Genomic DNA, 16,444 nt, shown 5'->3' with positions numbered 1-16,444 from the left:
CAAGTCTGGAGTGTGAGGCTGACGTTTTAGGTTTGGAGAATATCAACCTATAGATGGAATTAGAAGCCACAGGGATGGAACATTTTAGCCCTAGAGTGTTTGAATAGTGTCCAGTAGTTGGAGAATGCGAAGAATAGAGAAAAGAAAGCCAAGAATTGAGGGTGAAGCAAAGAGCAAGAGCTACCAAAGAGGCGCCCACTGACCTGAGTTTTATCGTGAAGGAATAAGAACCTTTAGAAAACCATGATTCAAAGCCCAGGAGCTCATGTCTGGCCTCATCCTTTCCTAGTCTTCATTCTAGGTATTAAGTACCTATGATGGACAGAGATGATAAGATGGTGTCTGAAAATTCACAGCCCATAGTCTAAAAGGACGAAGCATGATGTAATAGCTTTGGGAACAGAAGTAGGAATTAATGGGAGGGAGGAAAACAGGGATAGTTTCATGGTCAAAGTGTAAAAGAGAATCAGAGTGGGAAAAAAAAATAAGATTCAAGGTACAAGAGGCTTTGCATAGTAGGATAAGTGCAGCCTCCTCCTCTTGTGTCTACATGTATATATTTCATTATTATACTTATGCATTACATACTTCTAGTCACCCAACCCACACATTAATGAATCAGAGCTAAAAGTGAGTGAGAGGAAATATTTTACAAAAGTAATTGATTTAAATATAAAGTGACATGGTCAGTTGACATTGGGGAAAAATAAACCTTAGCTCACTTCTCGAGTTTTAGAAGATTGATATGGGTAGACACTTGCTCAGCAGAGAGTGTTTACTAGCAGAGGGAGTTGATAGTGTTTTTGCTTTTCATTTGCCTTTCCTCGCCCATGGAATTATGGGAAGGGTCAACGGAAGGAAGAGGGTTGCTTACAAAATTCAAGTGGACCAAATTTTTCCTAGCTTCTCCAACATTTGTTTACCAGCTCTTTCTATACTTTCAATACAAAATTGCTTATGGAATTAAATCATTTATTCACAAAGCTTACAATACCTCATCTACAGTTAAAATATCATCAAGCATGATGTTCTCTATCTGGGAAGGCCAGCTTTGCTGAGGGTGGACACTTCTATGAAATATGTCATTTTATTTTGTGTTTGAATTGCATTTGTGAGGAGAGAATCTGATGCATAAAATTTGGGGATATTAAGTGAACTAATTCTAAGTGTTTTAATTTATCTTTTCAGGCCAATGATTAGAGACCAAAGATGAAAATATCACGCTGTGATTAAAAATTGAAAGATTCTTCTTGGGTAGAGAAAGCAAAGAATTTTACTCCAGAATTAAGCAAAATCTAGGTAAGAAGACTAAATTTTCTCTCATATCAGCATAGATTTGTTCGAATCCCAAGTGGTGAAGACTTCAATTTATTTGCATGAATGCAGAGTTCAATAAGAAAAGACTCAAATTCAGTAGGCGTAAAACTGCTTAATGATTTCAAATATTGCTTGTAATGTATTAATATAACAGGTTTGAATATCTATAATGGAGTCTCTTTCATTTGGGTCTTAAGGGTGTTCTTCAAGACACTAAAGCTGAGCAGTAGGTATAAGCTGAAGCACCTAAGAGGAAAGCACTTTAGGTTAAAAGCACTTTCTCTCTCAGCCTCGGGTTAAAAGCTATTTCAGGATTCCGTTAACGGCGTTCTTTAGTCCTCAGCTTTGGCTTAGAAGTGGCTTTGATGAGAAGTGCTTTGAGGCAGGTAAAGGATTTTATAATAAACCATATTAAGAGCCTGAGAGTCATGGGGCTCTGTGGAGCAGTGGGTAGTTTGTGGGGTTGTGTGTATGCTGTGCTCAGAGATTTCCTTTCTCCGTAGGTCGTTTGAAGCAATGTGGCTCACTAGTTATTCTGTGTAAAGAAAGAGACACCCAGTTCCAGTGGTGTAATCGGAGAGACGTGATTATGAGCCCAAATTAGAAGGCTAGGATGCACACATTCGGAAAACAAGCTGTCTTTTTTGGGTTTCTAGTCAAATACTGTTTTTGACTCTTACTGAAGAAATGTACAAATGAAAGGCATTTCTAAAACACTTTATTCTACCCCAACTTTACTCATAAAGTTTGGTGACTGAACATCCTATTGTGAGAGGCCATTTTGTATCTTGCACACTTTCTGCATCAAGGCTACTCTTGAGACCCAGTGATTATTCAGGCAATGAGTGGGACTTCTTCTCGGGATGTGAAAGGGTTCTAAAGATGGATGTCTCAGTTGGAAGTGTCTACTGAACTGACAGAATGATGTCTTTATTTTTTCCGGTAAGCGCAGGGACTCTCTGTGAACTTGCTGAGGTCAAGGAAAGTTCTAAGAAAGGACAAAAGATACATGTACTACAGCAACATCCAGGGGCTAAAAATGAAGTCCGTTAAGGAAAGAGCTTCAGACACAAAGGAATGGAGCAGTTTCCTCACTTTGTAAGATTTAACGCCTCAGAGTGAGGCTTTAGGTCTTTGAAGACCATCTATATACAGACATGAGGAAAAGCAAAAAGCAGTCTTATTGCATCCTCTGTTGAACACAGGAGCACCAAGAGGGATCCAGGGTGTGTGAGCACCTGGGAGCTTCTGCAGGCTTAGCTGCTCCAGGCAGGGAAACTGCTAACTCTATAGGTTGCTGTTTGTCCAACTGCAATGATGTGTTTTCTTCGGGCAGTGTGTGCACAACAGCATCTAAAAGAGGAAGAAAGGACAAGGGACAAAGGATGGGAGGGCCATACAATAGTCCTCTTTCCATGCAATGTACTTCAGCACTCTTACTGGGCACTGGGGAGTGCTGTTTTTATAGGAGAGAGCCATTCACACAGTTCTGTTAGGATTGTAGAAGGACCAAGAAGAACTAGATCACACCACCTAATAATGCAAACAGCTCAAGCATACCTCTTTCCACCATCTTTCCATCAGCCTTCTAGTGGATTTGGTTGCCATGGCTCTGCACATGCAATTTCTGGCTTAGTATATTTCTTTGTAGCAGGACCGAAGAGGCTCATTTTGCACAACTTTCTTATCTTTGTGACCTCAGTATTTATATACTGTTTGGTACTTGATGGGTCCTCAGTAAATGTTGTTAAGTCAGTAAAAAGCTAAAAAATATCAATGAATAGCGAAATGGCAGAAGTAAACTTTTTGTACTAATTGCATAGCTTAGAGTGGTCTAAACATCTATAACAAACCCTTGTTATCATCAAATCCTCAGAATTTTATCCCAACCAATCACTGTATTCTACTTGCTTTTCTTAAAACCGAACAACTTGAATGACTTCTGCATTCCATTCTCCAAAGTCCAGATACTTTAACCCAGGGCCTCAGCCTAAAGACCACAAAATAAAGGAAACATTAATCTTCCCCACACTATCTGCTTAAATTTTCCCCACATTAAGGATGCTCCATAAAGCACATGGCATTTGATTCTTTACACCACGTTTTTGCACATTTATCTTTCTAACTCACATTTGGGGAGAATTATGGAAGTTTGTACCCTCTAGTAACATAATGTTATTAGGCAATATGAAAAAAAAATCAAAACTAAATGAGAAAGAAATCCAAGCCCATTCTTTGATTCACCATGGAACTAAGTGCACAGAATGCTCTAGAAGCTGATTTTATTGGTGTGATGTCACAAAGCTTGTGCCAGGACCAATCTGTTTTGACAAACTCAGAGCGTGTTCTCTATGATGAGGAGACACTATACACTGGCAAGATGAGACTTAGAAATTGAGCACAAAATTAGCAATCCGTATTTGCTACAGTAATTGCTCCTTATGAAATGTCAACAATCATAAGAGGTATAGGAATATGTGAAGACAGGTAATTTTACCACCTTTCCCAATTTACAAAATATGTAAGAGGTAAGAACAGAACTAATTTTCAAATCTGCTTTAAAACTTACTATTCTTGTTGGTTCATAATGTATTGTTTTCCTCAATAACTACAGGATTGTCTCCTGACTAACATAGCAAGAGTATTGGCTAACTTGTATTTCACCATTACCTAGCACCCCATCAGTTCTCACATCAAGAAGGGAAATCAATGTTTAAATATGTAAGCATTTCAAGTGTGTCTAATTCTGAAAAACTTAGTATAACTTTGGTGACCAAGTACCACTCTCTTTTTAAAAAAAAAAGTTGAATATTTTCATCTTTCAGTTTGGGTCTCAAATCTGATTATATTGGAGACAGGAGGCTCAGGCCTCTCTTATAGAGGCTATGTGTAGCCTTTAGAGGGCATGCAAGATTAACCAGTACAAATTCTTAATTTCAAGTCTCAGATGAGTGCCTAAGTTCCATATCTGTACATGGATTCCAAGGTCCTTTTAGTAGCTTCTTGGAGACTCACATCTGGGCCACCAACAGTGGCTTCATCAAGGCTTTTGATAAAGTTCACATTGTAACTACTGACTGTGGGAACTGATAGATGTCTTTGACTATAATGTGGAGATTTTTTCTACTTTTAACATATTTGTCTCTATAACAACACTAAAGAGGTCCTGTCAAAATCTTTACATAAGGTTGCATCGTGTATGCTAATTACCTTTTAAGATACAGAATAGGAACATTGTTAAATGCTTAGTGCATTTAGAATGTGGAGGTACATAGTATTCTGCTCTTCACAGAACGATGTATGAGGGAGTTCTGGGGTAACGGCTTTTCTGACATTTAGCTTATTTGGAATCTCAAGATATTAAGATATCCTGCGGACATTATTTTCAGACCATCTACTTTTTTATTTCTCTGTATCTAGTCATGTGATAGATTTCTTCATTGTGAGGTTAGCTAAGGCCAGGCCCCTACCACTCTGTCTTTTCTTTCTCTCCTATGAATATGAGTTATAAGTTCAAAGGGGCATGTTAGAACTGATATATTCTAGTTAATGGCCTTCACATGTGTTTAACTTGGATGACATCGCTTCTAAAATTTCCTTCCTGTCTAATATGGTTAGATAAGAAAATCATTAAAGTATTGGAGCTCACCAACCTCTGAAAGAGATTGGAATTTGTCTTTTCCTCTGTTTTTAAGGGCATCATGTCCTGTGAAAACATCAGTCGTGGTGGCAGGTTCTTATGAATGGTGATGATCTGCAGAAATTATCTACCATAACAGCAGCACAGTCCAACAGTTGTGTGCATCCCAGACAGCTGTCAAGCAAGGCAACTTTATGATTTTTGTTCAGCTGTAGAGATTATTATTTGAGAAAAATCTAAGATGTAAGTGGTATGAAGTATACTTCCGAAGAAAATTTAAGAGTTAAAGACATACCAGATTTTCTTACACATATTGACCAAAACATTCATAACTTATTTTGTTTCCCAAATTAGGACATCATTTACATTTGGTTTTCTTGCATGTCTAAACTTATGTATAATTTTTTTTCTAATATCATTGCCCATAACATTTGAAACTCTTCTTTAAAACTAAGCAAATAATCGCTGCAAAATTAGGAATATGCTAATGAGCACAGTGATTTAGATTTTATCTCAAAATAGTAAAGTGAGATTGGTATATATTATTAAGCTTTATGGTTCCTTGGCAGATCCAAATGCTTTCTCAGTTAGCTTTATGAAGTGCATGTAACATTTTAAATGGAATATCAAAGGTAATATAGCAGAGATATTTGAAAATAGAGCATAGTTAGGGCAGAGAATTGCATAGAGAAAGCCTGGACTCTTGGAGAAATATGACCTGTAGAAGGCATGTATTGCAAACAGATATTTCTTATAAAGTTTAAATATTTCTGAAGCCTTTCCTTTACTGGGTCTTTTATGCAGCTACTATTAAATTGTGAAAATGTATTTAGTAGATCTTGCTTTGTGCAGAGGGTGGCATATTTTAGGAAGAAGAAAAAGTTTCTCTATTCTTCTTCTACATTGTTCTCTCTCTCTTTTTTTCTTATTTTGAGAAGAAACATAGTTAGAACATGTTTTTAAATAATGAAAACAATAATAACATTTCCCAAGGGAATAAGGAAGTGAGGCTGAGACTTTGTTTGACTTGTCTGTGATAAGGCACTTTGGGGATCTGGATTTTATGAGTTGAAGAAAGAGATATACACGACACTCCAACCCTTCTATTATGACAGTTTATGCTTCCTATCCAGGGTATTTAGCTCAAATGCCTGGGAAATAGACACAATTACCACCTCTGGAATGCTACTTAACTTAAACATTCCCCGCAGATTAGAAACCTACTGTATAAAATATAACTGAGTTTATGAAAAATTATGTCTTCTTTAAGCTCCTGACTTTTTGTTTTGTTTTGTTTTGCAGTTCAAAATTTAGACAAAGACTGTTTAAAAGGAACCATAGTAGAAAAAGAAGGGGAAAAAAATCATTTCTCACAGTCCTGGAGTCTGTTCCTAAGAGTTCATATGCCCTATGCCCATGCACATTTTAATCATGTACTCTTTCAGCTGTTATCAATTTAAAACCAATGAAACTCCCACACTGAGTCCATTTGAGCAGTCAATTTTAATATCTCCAGGCATCTGTAGTTATTCTGAATGGGCTGCAAAAGCAGAGCTAACAAGTTAAGCTCTAACCATAAGTCGGCACAGGCTGGTAAAGCATACATCAAGCACAGACAGTTAGTCAATACTCCAGTGTGAAAAAACAGCTAGCATCTTTAGGAAGAGCAATATATTCATATTATGTTCAGCGGTCTGCTTTGCATTTCTTCCTTGATGGCTAAGAGTTCGGCTCTGTCGTCCACAGGGTGCCTTTCAAGCACCCAAAGAAACACATTTAAGGGAAAGTCAGTTAATTTTGTGATCGGCAGGTAATGTTTTTTTTATAAACGAGAATAAAGGACGAGGGAGTGTGCCTTTTGTGACTAAAAATCTAGAAGGTGTTCTAAATGGTCGCTCTTCCTAAGAAAATAGCCATATGTTCTGCATCTTTGAGCACGGCCTCTACTTCAAATATTATGTCACTGTCAGGCCATGTGTCTCAGTGTTGTGTTTGGAAAACATGGCTGCCAGAAATACCTCTTTCCCTCCCAGGAGTGACTGCAAGGCAGGATCTGCCTCCCGCAGACAGAAGAGGACAGCTAAGGAGGAGTATTCCAACAAGATCAAGGCAGTCACCACTTCCATCAAACCATCTCTAACTTTTGGGCTATGGTGCCCTGGGGGAGGGAGTGCAGGGTGTTTATGACATTTAGCCGCTTTCCCAGAACTCTTTTATGTACTTTTATCTTCAAAAAGAAAGAACATATTAAAGAGACATAACTGAGGAGGAGCAATACTACATAAAGTTTATGTTTTCCGATCTGTTGCCCCAGAAAATGCTTTGATAAAACATACTTGGAGCAACACAGATCATTTCAAAGAAAAGTCGGAGAGATATACCTCTCCATACTACAGTTCAGCTGGCATGGAGAGACAGCTAATTGTGATTATTCAAATTCTGATCTATATTACCTTCTTTCCACACATTAAAGTAAAAATGCAGGGCAAACGCTTTTGCTATTGGAGCTGTTCTCCTAATGAACGAATTTTACAGGGACTGGATGACTTGTTTTCTTTTTAGGGCTGGTTCACACCATGTTGGCCAGGCTGGTTTGAGCTCCTGAGCCGAAATGAGTCTCCTATAACAGCATCAGGCACGGAAAGCAAGCACCATTACACCTGGCTTGAGGATGGTTAATTCTATTATTTTTTTATTTCTATGAATTCATGATTTTTAATGTAAAAAGCATGGTAAGACTCAAAACTAGATCAAATTTTAATCATGTACCTCAAGATCACAAGAGGATTATTTCTTCTTCACTAATGCTTTTGTTGGCAAATACATTTCAAAAGATAATAGGATATGATCAACATAAAAGTAAGGTGTGAAAATTTTTTCTTTTAATATGTTTTTTACATATGCATTTATATTATTACATAAATATAAGATAAACTACATACAGCAAGAAGAACCTTGAAACAATCAGAGATGATATATATGTTATACTCATAGTGTTTTGGCTATTTGTATTTGGCAACCTTAAAGAAAACATCTTTCCTATCTTGATGAGTCTAAAATCTGAATGTAGATCAATATCTATCATATCTCATCTTAGTCAAATTAAAACATCTATCTAAACCTAAAAGCATTTTAACCCCTAAACAACTAAGCGTAATTATATAACTAAGCTATCTGGTCTTCCACCCCATCAGAGATTCGAGAAAGGAATAAAATTAATTACCTAAGTAAACAAGAAGTTCAGGTTAGTAGCTTCCAAGGTAAAAAAAAAAAAAATGACAGAGACAATTTGCTGCCAGAACAGTTACCCAAAACTCTCTATAACATTGGAGCATCATCTTCAGCCTTCTGGCCCAATATATCCGACAGACATATTTGTGAAACAGGAGCTATTGAGGACTTGCTTACCCTGTCTTGGCAGAGTTTGCCTGTCCACTCTGCCTGCAGAGGATGGTTAATTTTAAATCACTAATAAGGTTATGAAATAAAAGAAAGATATGCTATATATATATCCAAAAATCCTGATGTAAATTCTTTATATTTATTTTTGAAATTTATGGGGTATTGGTGATTTATTATAGATATGGTGATTTACTATAGATATGAATTTGGGGTTGTTTCTAAGCCAAACTGTCAGTGATGGTAAAAGATACTGAGCACACTCCCTTAATCTTAGGATATGTCAAGAGGAAATGTTGACATCAATATTTCCTCGCATGTAGCAGTCTAGCACATCTGCTGAACATTGTCCCTGATGAGATACTTGCTGTGAGAGCACTGGTGTGGGTGATTTTTTAGAGGTACATTCAACATACACATGCTATAGATTCCTCAGTCGTGTTTACAACATGCACAAGGAAAGGGCAGACTTCAATTCTCAGAGACACGGTAAATCCATCGGTCTGACTGCATATGAAACATTTATTTCTATACTTGCTCATTCTCTAGATGAGAATAAAATTATACTTCAGCCTCCTGGAATTATCTAGTTCATAACAAAATAAAATCAGCAACAGTCACTTTAAATGAAGAGGAGGCTTATGAAAATTATAGGGGGAAAACTCGGCATCTAGAACTGACTTTGGATATTGTTTGCAGGTCCACGGGAACTGGAGAATGGGATTCTGAACACTGACAAAGGCCACATGTCTTTTCAGGGACAAAAGATTGAGAGACATGAAATATTCATGACCTATCTGACTACAGGGCAGCAGCCTTCCGACACCATCCCACAGCTGCAGATGGCTGTAAGCCACCATGTGGATGCTGGGGATTGAACCTGGGTCCTCTGGAAGAACATCCAGTTATCATAACTACTGAGACATCTCTTTAAAAAATTTTTTTTACTTCTTACTTCACAGATGTAAGACTTAAATATGATATTTCTAATTGAATTCCATTAACTCTAGATAGTACATGTCAAAATTCTAGATATAATATGTTTTATCAGAGCATAGGGCTTGGAGATCACTGGTGACAAGCCAAATACCACTTTTCTCTAATAGTTTCGATCCACTTTGGTCAAACCTATTTATGTAAGGCCAGACCATTTATAACAACATAACGTGTATACACTTAAATATATGTTGTATTCTCAGGCTATACTGCATTTTTAAATAATATCTGTAAGAAAGGTCATTTCCCAAAGGAAAATAAGCCCTTGAAAAACAAGCAATCAATTTGTTATACTGGCTCATCTTTTTTCTCTTACCTAACTAGATATTTCCCTTTCTGGATCTCACTCTTTCATTGTCCCAATTTTGATCTGTTTTAATATCTCATAAGACCTGTACCATTTCCTCCCTGGCTAACCAGCTATTACAAGACATAGACTACCCAGGTGAATCATTTCCAGCATTTCTCCATCTCTCATGATGACCAGCATTTTATTATTGAACAAGAGCTAGCTATGTGGTACTCTATTACCAATACATTTACTCCTAAGGCCTTTAAATAACAGGAACTGCCCAGGATCTATTAATGCAAAGGAACCAGGAAGCTTGTAGGCCAAGATAAAGAAGCTTAAGGTTGGCTATTAATTTTGGCTAATATTAAATCATGACATAGCTCACATGTAAGGATCACAGTTCAATTATGAGCCATAAAGAAGTTTGAAGAAAAGAAGATTTATAAGATATTTTTAAGCACATTAGTGCACATTGTGGAAGCTGTGAGAGTGCTTCATGTCCAAGTCATGACAGACCCACGCCCTAGTGTATAAATCCAGATACAATTATTCTCAGCCAAGCAGGGAGAAGTGGCAAAGTTGAGTGCGCCTCTACTGAAAGCTGCATTGCACCAATGCTCAGATAGATGTATTCTGAAATTAACAGCACGATAATAAGGTTATTCTGTCATCTATAACTGCTAACAAAATATTTAAAAATACTTTCATTAACTCAAGTATTTTAGTGTTTATAAGCACAACTTGGATGCATAGGACCAATGACTTGTATTTGAGTGAATATTTCATTATTTTTCAATATAAGTGACATATTTTACAAAAGTACTATAACTTTTCAAAGACATTTTCTTCTTTGATAAAAATCATAAACAATTAGTTGTGCTTGTTTGGGTAATTACTTAAATGTCCTTGCAGTTAGCTGTCATGATGCAAGTGAATATCGTTGGGAAAGAAACAAGCACATGTCAACTTATAAATAAATACAAACTAAGGATAACTAAAAGGATAAACCCAGTTTTCAGCATGCTTTTCTTGAAACCTGTGTGTTCAGTATTCTTGCTTTTCCTAAGAGATTGGTCAGATCTTTGAGCAAAATAGTTGATCTGATAGAAATACAACTAAATAAATAAAGGACAGTAAATGATATTAATGACCCTAAAAATGAAAGATAATATTTTAAAACAAAGGATATTTAAACCCTGAAGCAACAAAAATTCTAATTTATGTCTTGATATAAGTTAAAGAAAAAGCATACACATGTGTATAGCTGTAACTCATCGAATAAGGAGATACTAAGTGGTAGTGTTGTCTGTGACTACAGCCGAAAGAGCGGTGAAGTTTACTCTTAGGATGGGAGAAAATGGGATATGGCAAAAGAAGAGAGAGGGAAAAAAGAATCAGATAAACAATTATTACCAACTTATAACAACTGAGGATAAAGCTGGAAATTCTTTCAGAGTAAGAGAAAAATTAAGATTGGAAAAACAATTCATTCTGATGATCTAATAGTGACACAATAAACATCTCAAAAGAAGAACAGGACACACCTGAGAGAGATGTGTCAACATACAAAGAGAAGAGCATTTTAGGACTGAGAAGAATCATTATCCTCAGGGATTAAGTAATAAACATAATAAATTAACAAGTGCTGTCAACTATATACATTATCTTGTTTAGAAAACTTAAACACAAAATACTAAATGATTTTATTTGAGAGAGAGCAAAAGCAACCATTGCTGTGTAAAAAGCAAACAGTTATAAAAGTGGAATATTTAAGTCTGCCTTATTGAAGCAGTGCAATTTTATACCCAGCTGAACTACTGTTATAGTATGTGGACATTAGCCGTGTGCATTGTTTAAGAACTTTAAGAATGATGAAGACACCACAGCACTAAGGATACAAAAAGATGTTGAAGAGATTAGTCAATATTAAAGCTGTGAAAGATGTTGGTAAACTAGTTTGCATGCATATGACAATGACACCTCCAGAAGACCTGTGAATAGAAGTCAATGTGGTGTCTCCTTAAGAGCAACATGGGAACAGAGCTAGAAGCATTGCTTAGTAACACACATTCTGAGTTTTTTTCTGTTATCTTTAAATCTGTAAATAGATGTACATACTAATGATTAAACCTAGAAGTAATATGGTATTAATTTCACTTAGGGTCCATCCATAGTAGGATGAGTAAAAACTATTTTCTAAGCACACAGTTCTATTATTTATGTTCCAGGAAACACTGGTTGTTCCTAAATGAAACAAAAAAAGCCCAAACACCGAACAAGTGTTACCTTTTCTAAAAGCTGTAAACCAAAGCATTTCCTATTCATGGACATCAATGCTATTATTTGAAGGATTTCAATAGAGAAGCTGGGGTGAATGCAAAGAGCTATTCAGTTCCACAAATGAGTTGCAGTTATGTACAAATACCTCTACTACCCTGAAGTGTACTTCTTGCTCACAGTCTACATACTAAACTGATTCAAGCTGTGTGTCCACTGAGAAGGTCACTATAATAAACTCATACCTCTGAAAAGGTCCCTCCTCTCCTAGGCAATGTGAGCACGTCTGGGCAATTTCAGAGGTTATTTGGTGGCTTGCCACTTAATCATATTTGGTATTACTGTAATTTTCTCAATAGTCATACTAAAACATTAAAAATTATAAAGTGCAGCCCCATCAAGTGGCTTCACAAGGTCCAGATTTTAGTGTCTGCAGGCACATCTTGGCCAGGTCCCCATGGCTCAAAACCATCAATGGCTTGTGACTGCATGTGCTTTGTGGCTACCATGCCGAGTGCCACAGTCTGACAGGCGCTGGCCTTTCTCTCCTCGCAGTGGTGTTCAGTGAGCCTTGGCTATAATTCAGAGCTCACCCCCTTCCACCTTGGGGAACAAGTACACAGGAAAGAAAACACTGGGAAATGACCAGGCCCCTGACAAATCAATGCTGAGTCTGGAGAAGCACAAAGGGGAAACCACAGCTCACTCAACTGAGGCCATGGGACTACTGTCCACATCGAGAAGGGAAGTTTAGAGATTGTGATGCAAACACTCTTTAAATGCACTGCAGATTCATTTACAGAGATCATTACTTCCCTCCCTCCCTCTGTCTCTCTCTGTCTCTGTCTCTGTCTCTGTCTCTCTCTCTGTCTCTCTGTCTCTCTGTCTCTCTCTCTCTATCTCAATATATATCTATTCCTCCCTTTTGAAAGAGGTTTTATTTATTTTTATTTTTAATTTTTTTTGCTCATGAAAGTGACCATTTAATTATTCATCATTTATTTTATGTCATTTTTTTTAGCCTACTAAAAGTTTTTATTTTACTTCCCCTCCCAACTCCTTGTCTTTTCTATGATAAGAAATTGTGCTGAAGTGCTGAATTTGACTAGCCAGATACTTTTAAAAATTGGTTTAATGCCATTTATCCAGATGAAAACAAGAATCTCAGTGAAAAGTCTTGAGAAAAGTTCATCGATAAAAATTGAAACGAGCCAGGAAGTGACTACATTTGCATAACTTGATCTGTATTTGGAGAAAAAAAAAGATGCCTCTGAAGACAACAATGGAAGCTTATCAAATCAGAATTACACATAAATTTTCCATAGCTGGGCTAATGAATACTGACTCATCTGTGAGCTATGGTGAGCACTCAGTGGGGCTCTAGATTGGAAAGCAGGCTAGCAATATCAGTGTAACTGTATTAGCATTGGTTCCGGGCCTGCACCCTAAGAGTATTCTAGGGGGCGCCAGCGAGGCTAATTTGCTTGCCTGCCTGGAGCCACATCCTGCCATTGAATTAAAATGCTGCTCATTTTTCTGCAGTCACAAAAAGTATTTAAGCTTTAGGTAAAGTTGGCATTGTGTGAGATGCTAATGCACTTTCCATATCTCTTAAGTAGTCAGGGGACTTGTACCTGAGTTTTTCCAAAATCGGATCCTCTATAGGATGGACTCAGAGGTAGTAATGGCTGAAGGTTATTCAATGAAGATGCTAAATGCCCCTCTCCAGGTGTGTATAAATTCCTATTTAATTCTCAGCAAATCTGAGGTTCAGGAGATTCAGAACTTTTATGCTGTCAACAGGATTTGCTGGTAGACAGAAAGCCTGAATTCTGATTATTGTAGCACTTGGGAGCTGTCTTTCAGTGCTCATTCCTAGCAGAGTTCAGGATTATATTTTTTCTCCTTATTTTACTTCATGCTGAGCTGTCATCCTCTAGGGGTTTCTGACTTTCTTCTGAGTAGTAATACTCTGGTTTCAGTGACTGGATATCATTATTTAAACCAGGAAACATTTAACAGCGAAGGGGGTTACTGATGTGCAGTATGTTGAACAACAAATATGAAGAGTGCAGGCCCCATGGGAACATGCTGTCATTCTCACAGGCCATCCCCCAGGACGTCACTTCTCTGCTCCTGGTGCAGAGGCCGGGTCCTCTGAGGCCAACTCTGGGTATTTCTTTTCCCTACAATCTCACACCACCAACTTCATTTACTAAAAGGGTCATTTTCCTAGACAACTCTGTTTTCTTGCATTACAGAGCAAACCTGCAAACACACACACACACACACACACACACACACACACACACACACACTGCCTGGTACCTTTAATGATCCCCTTTTCTTGCAAGGTTTTCAGAGAAGGTCTTCGGGAGATGAACTTCTTCAGTCTGCTTTTCACATGGTTTTTCTCACTTGTATCAGAAGCACTGTGGTGCAGCCGGAACACTGGGAAGTTAAAACAAAATCAGAGGTTTTGGTTTGTTTGTTTGTTTTTTTTTTTTTGTATACTTCTGTTTCTGACTATTACTTTGTGTAAGAGTGAATGAGAGGCAGAAGTAATAGATTCTACCATCAGGTAGAGGCAACATCTACCTGGTTGATGACTGCCAGAGCCCTTGTGTCTCAGTTGGGCAGAGGAGCAATACTTGTCTCTCAGGAAGCACTACGCTATTAGTTACCCTGTGTTCAAAGAGAGCAGGGCTAGCTACAAATCACCACTGTTCCCATTCCTTTATGTTTAACATAGAAACTTTCCTCCAGGGAATTCCACTTCCTCGTATCTAAGAGCAAACGTTGAGTCAAAATAAAACATTCTAAATTGAAGGAGCACTTCAGCTCTGTTAGTTTCAATTTATGCTGATTATATGCTATTTCTACATAAGGTGTTGTTTTGAAAGTTTTCCGAGCCTAAGTAATTTTGTTACTCTTTTTTTTTTTTTTTTTTTTTTTTTTTGTATTAACTTACGTGATTTCTTTTTCTGATGCAGCCACTTCTTATTCAAATTGGTTTAAGAAAAATATAATTGCCTCAGAATTTCCCCCATTCTCCTATTCCTGTGCCCTCAGATCTTAGTTCTATTTTCAGTCAAGTAGTGTCAAGCTCAGCCCTGAACGAAAGCCTGCTGAACACCTGCTGATGACTGCACACTGTACTAAGGGCTGTGAATTCAATGGGCAATGTAGCCCAGAAGCCCTGGGTTGTCACTGAGCCTACAGTCCAGCCATAGTTGCCTGTTATCATTTGCTGATGGCAACCTGATGTGTCTGTGAGAGAGCTCTTTTATCACTATTTTTAATGCAATTATTGACAAGACCGTGAGGTCTGTTTGTTTGTTTTGTTTTTGTTGTTGTTGTTTTGTTTTAATTTTCCTGTCTTGAGGGTGAGAAATCCTGAAATCAGTCATGTATGTCTGCACTCTCCTTTCTCTAGCTTGGACCCCAGGCAGGAACAAACTTCAGCTGGCAAGAGTAGAAGCCAAGGCGTGGAACCCAGCTGGGCAGGCTGAAGGAGCTGAAGATCCTGCCTACCTCAGGGAGAATGACAGAGTGTAATTTTTTAAAGTCAATGTAAACATTTGACTGAGACCTGAGCTTGAGTTCTATATAGAACTGAAAACAATGTTTGCTATGGGAAAAGACTACAATACTTAATTCTGCCTGAAATTAACATTTTTTTTGAGTATCTGTTTTAGGCCAAGCGAGTCTTGTTGTGGTAGCTATAGGGACTTTTTACATAATCTGTGCAGTTTTCCCATTCCCTACTCAACACCTTGCCAGCAGCATCCCTCTCTCAGGCATGCCAACGAAGACCACCTCAACACATATTCGCTGTGCCTTGGAGGGAGGCAAAATTGTGCCTGTTTGAGAATTACTGCCTAAACTAATTGAGATATTTATATGACACACTTAAACTCTGCTTTCTTGGTGGCAGAAGGCTCATCAGCACACTGAAAAGGCAACTTCTGTTTTGACGTAGGCATCGTAGTGAACCTCCCTGGTACATGAGTAGGAACATTTAATATTGTAGGTAAAGCTTCCACGTCCAGAGTCCAATGTGGGAGGCTAAAGAGCACTTAGTGTCTGTCAAAGACCCGTGCCTTGAGGAGATTTTATTCTCATGCCACCTTGATAATTGTATGGAATAAATGACTTAATTTTTTTTCACATTACTGAAGATGTTCTTTTCCATTTCTTGTCTCATCTCAAAACCCTGCTATTCCCATGACAGGTTTTCAAAAATATAGGACCAGGTGAGGTATTTTTCTTTTTTGCCAATGCAGAACTCATAAACATGGTGCTATTAGAAAGTACCTTGCAAATTAACACACACACACACACACACACACACACACACACACACACACTACAAATGCTACATTATGAAAACAATTATGTAGTGAGTTATATCCTTTTGGAACCCCCTAGGTATTCCAGAGATAGTATTCTTAATTAGAGAGATATATATGTATATTATATTGCTTTCAATACCACCATCTGGCTCCACATGTGAGAAATGT

At 37.6% G+C, this 16,444-nt stretch overlaps 1 protein-coding gene and 1 long non-coding RNA gene across 4 annotated transcripts in view; one reads left to right on the top strand and one right to left on the bottom strand.

Moving 5' to 3' along the window:
* The window catches only part of ARHGAP15 (Rho GTPase activating protein 15), a 618,627-nt gene that overhangs the window by 234,648 nt on the left and 367,535 nt on the right, over window positions 1-16,444 (bottom strand). Inside the window, exon 9 of the mRNA XM_084799881.1 lies at window positions 14,250-14,372. Coding sequence (XP_084656007.1) covers window positions 14,250-14,372 — 123 coding nt within the window. The remainder of the gene's footprint in view (window positions 1-14,249; window positions 14,373-16,444) is intronic.
* LOC311607813 lies at window positions 3,669-16,059 on the top strand. 3 transcript variants are annotated; one of them, XR_014782751.1, is made up of 4 exons: window positions 3,669-3,845; window positions 9,056-9,320; window positions 13,071-13,282; window positions 15,358-16,059. It is a non-coding gene; the product is annotated as an uncharacterized lncRNA (long non-coding RNA). The 3 variants fall into 3 exon arrangements; XR_014782752.1 differs by lacking the exon at window positions 15,358-16,059 and having other exon boundaries at window positions 13,071-14,233; XR_014782753.1 differs by lacking the exons at window positions 13,071-13,282; window positions 15,358-16,059 and adding an exon at window positions 5,013-5,200 and having other exon boundaries at window positions 9,056-11,720.

This window comes from Acomys minous, assembly GCF_964271855.1.
Source record: "Acomys minous genome assembly, chromosome: 10".
Lineage (NCBI taxonomy): Eukaryota > Metazoa > Chordata > Mammalia > Rodentia > Muridae > Acomys > Acomys minous.
Note: the sequence above shows the minus strand (reverse complement) of the source record. Positions and strands in the feature narration are given on the sequence as shown.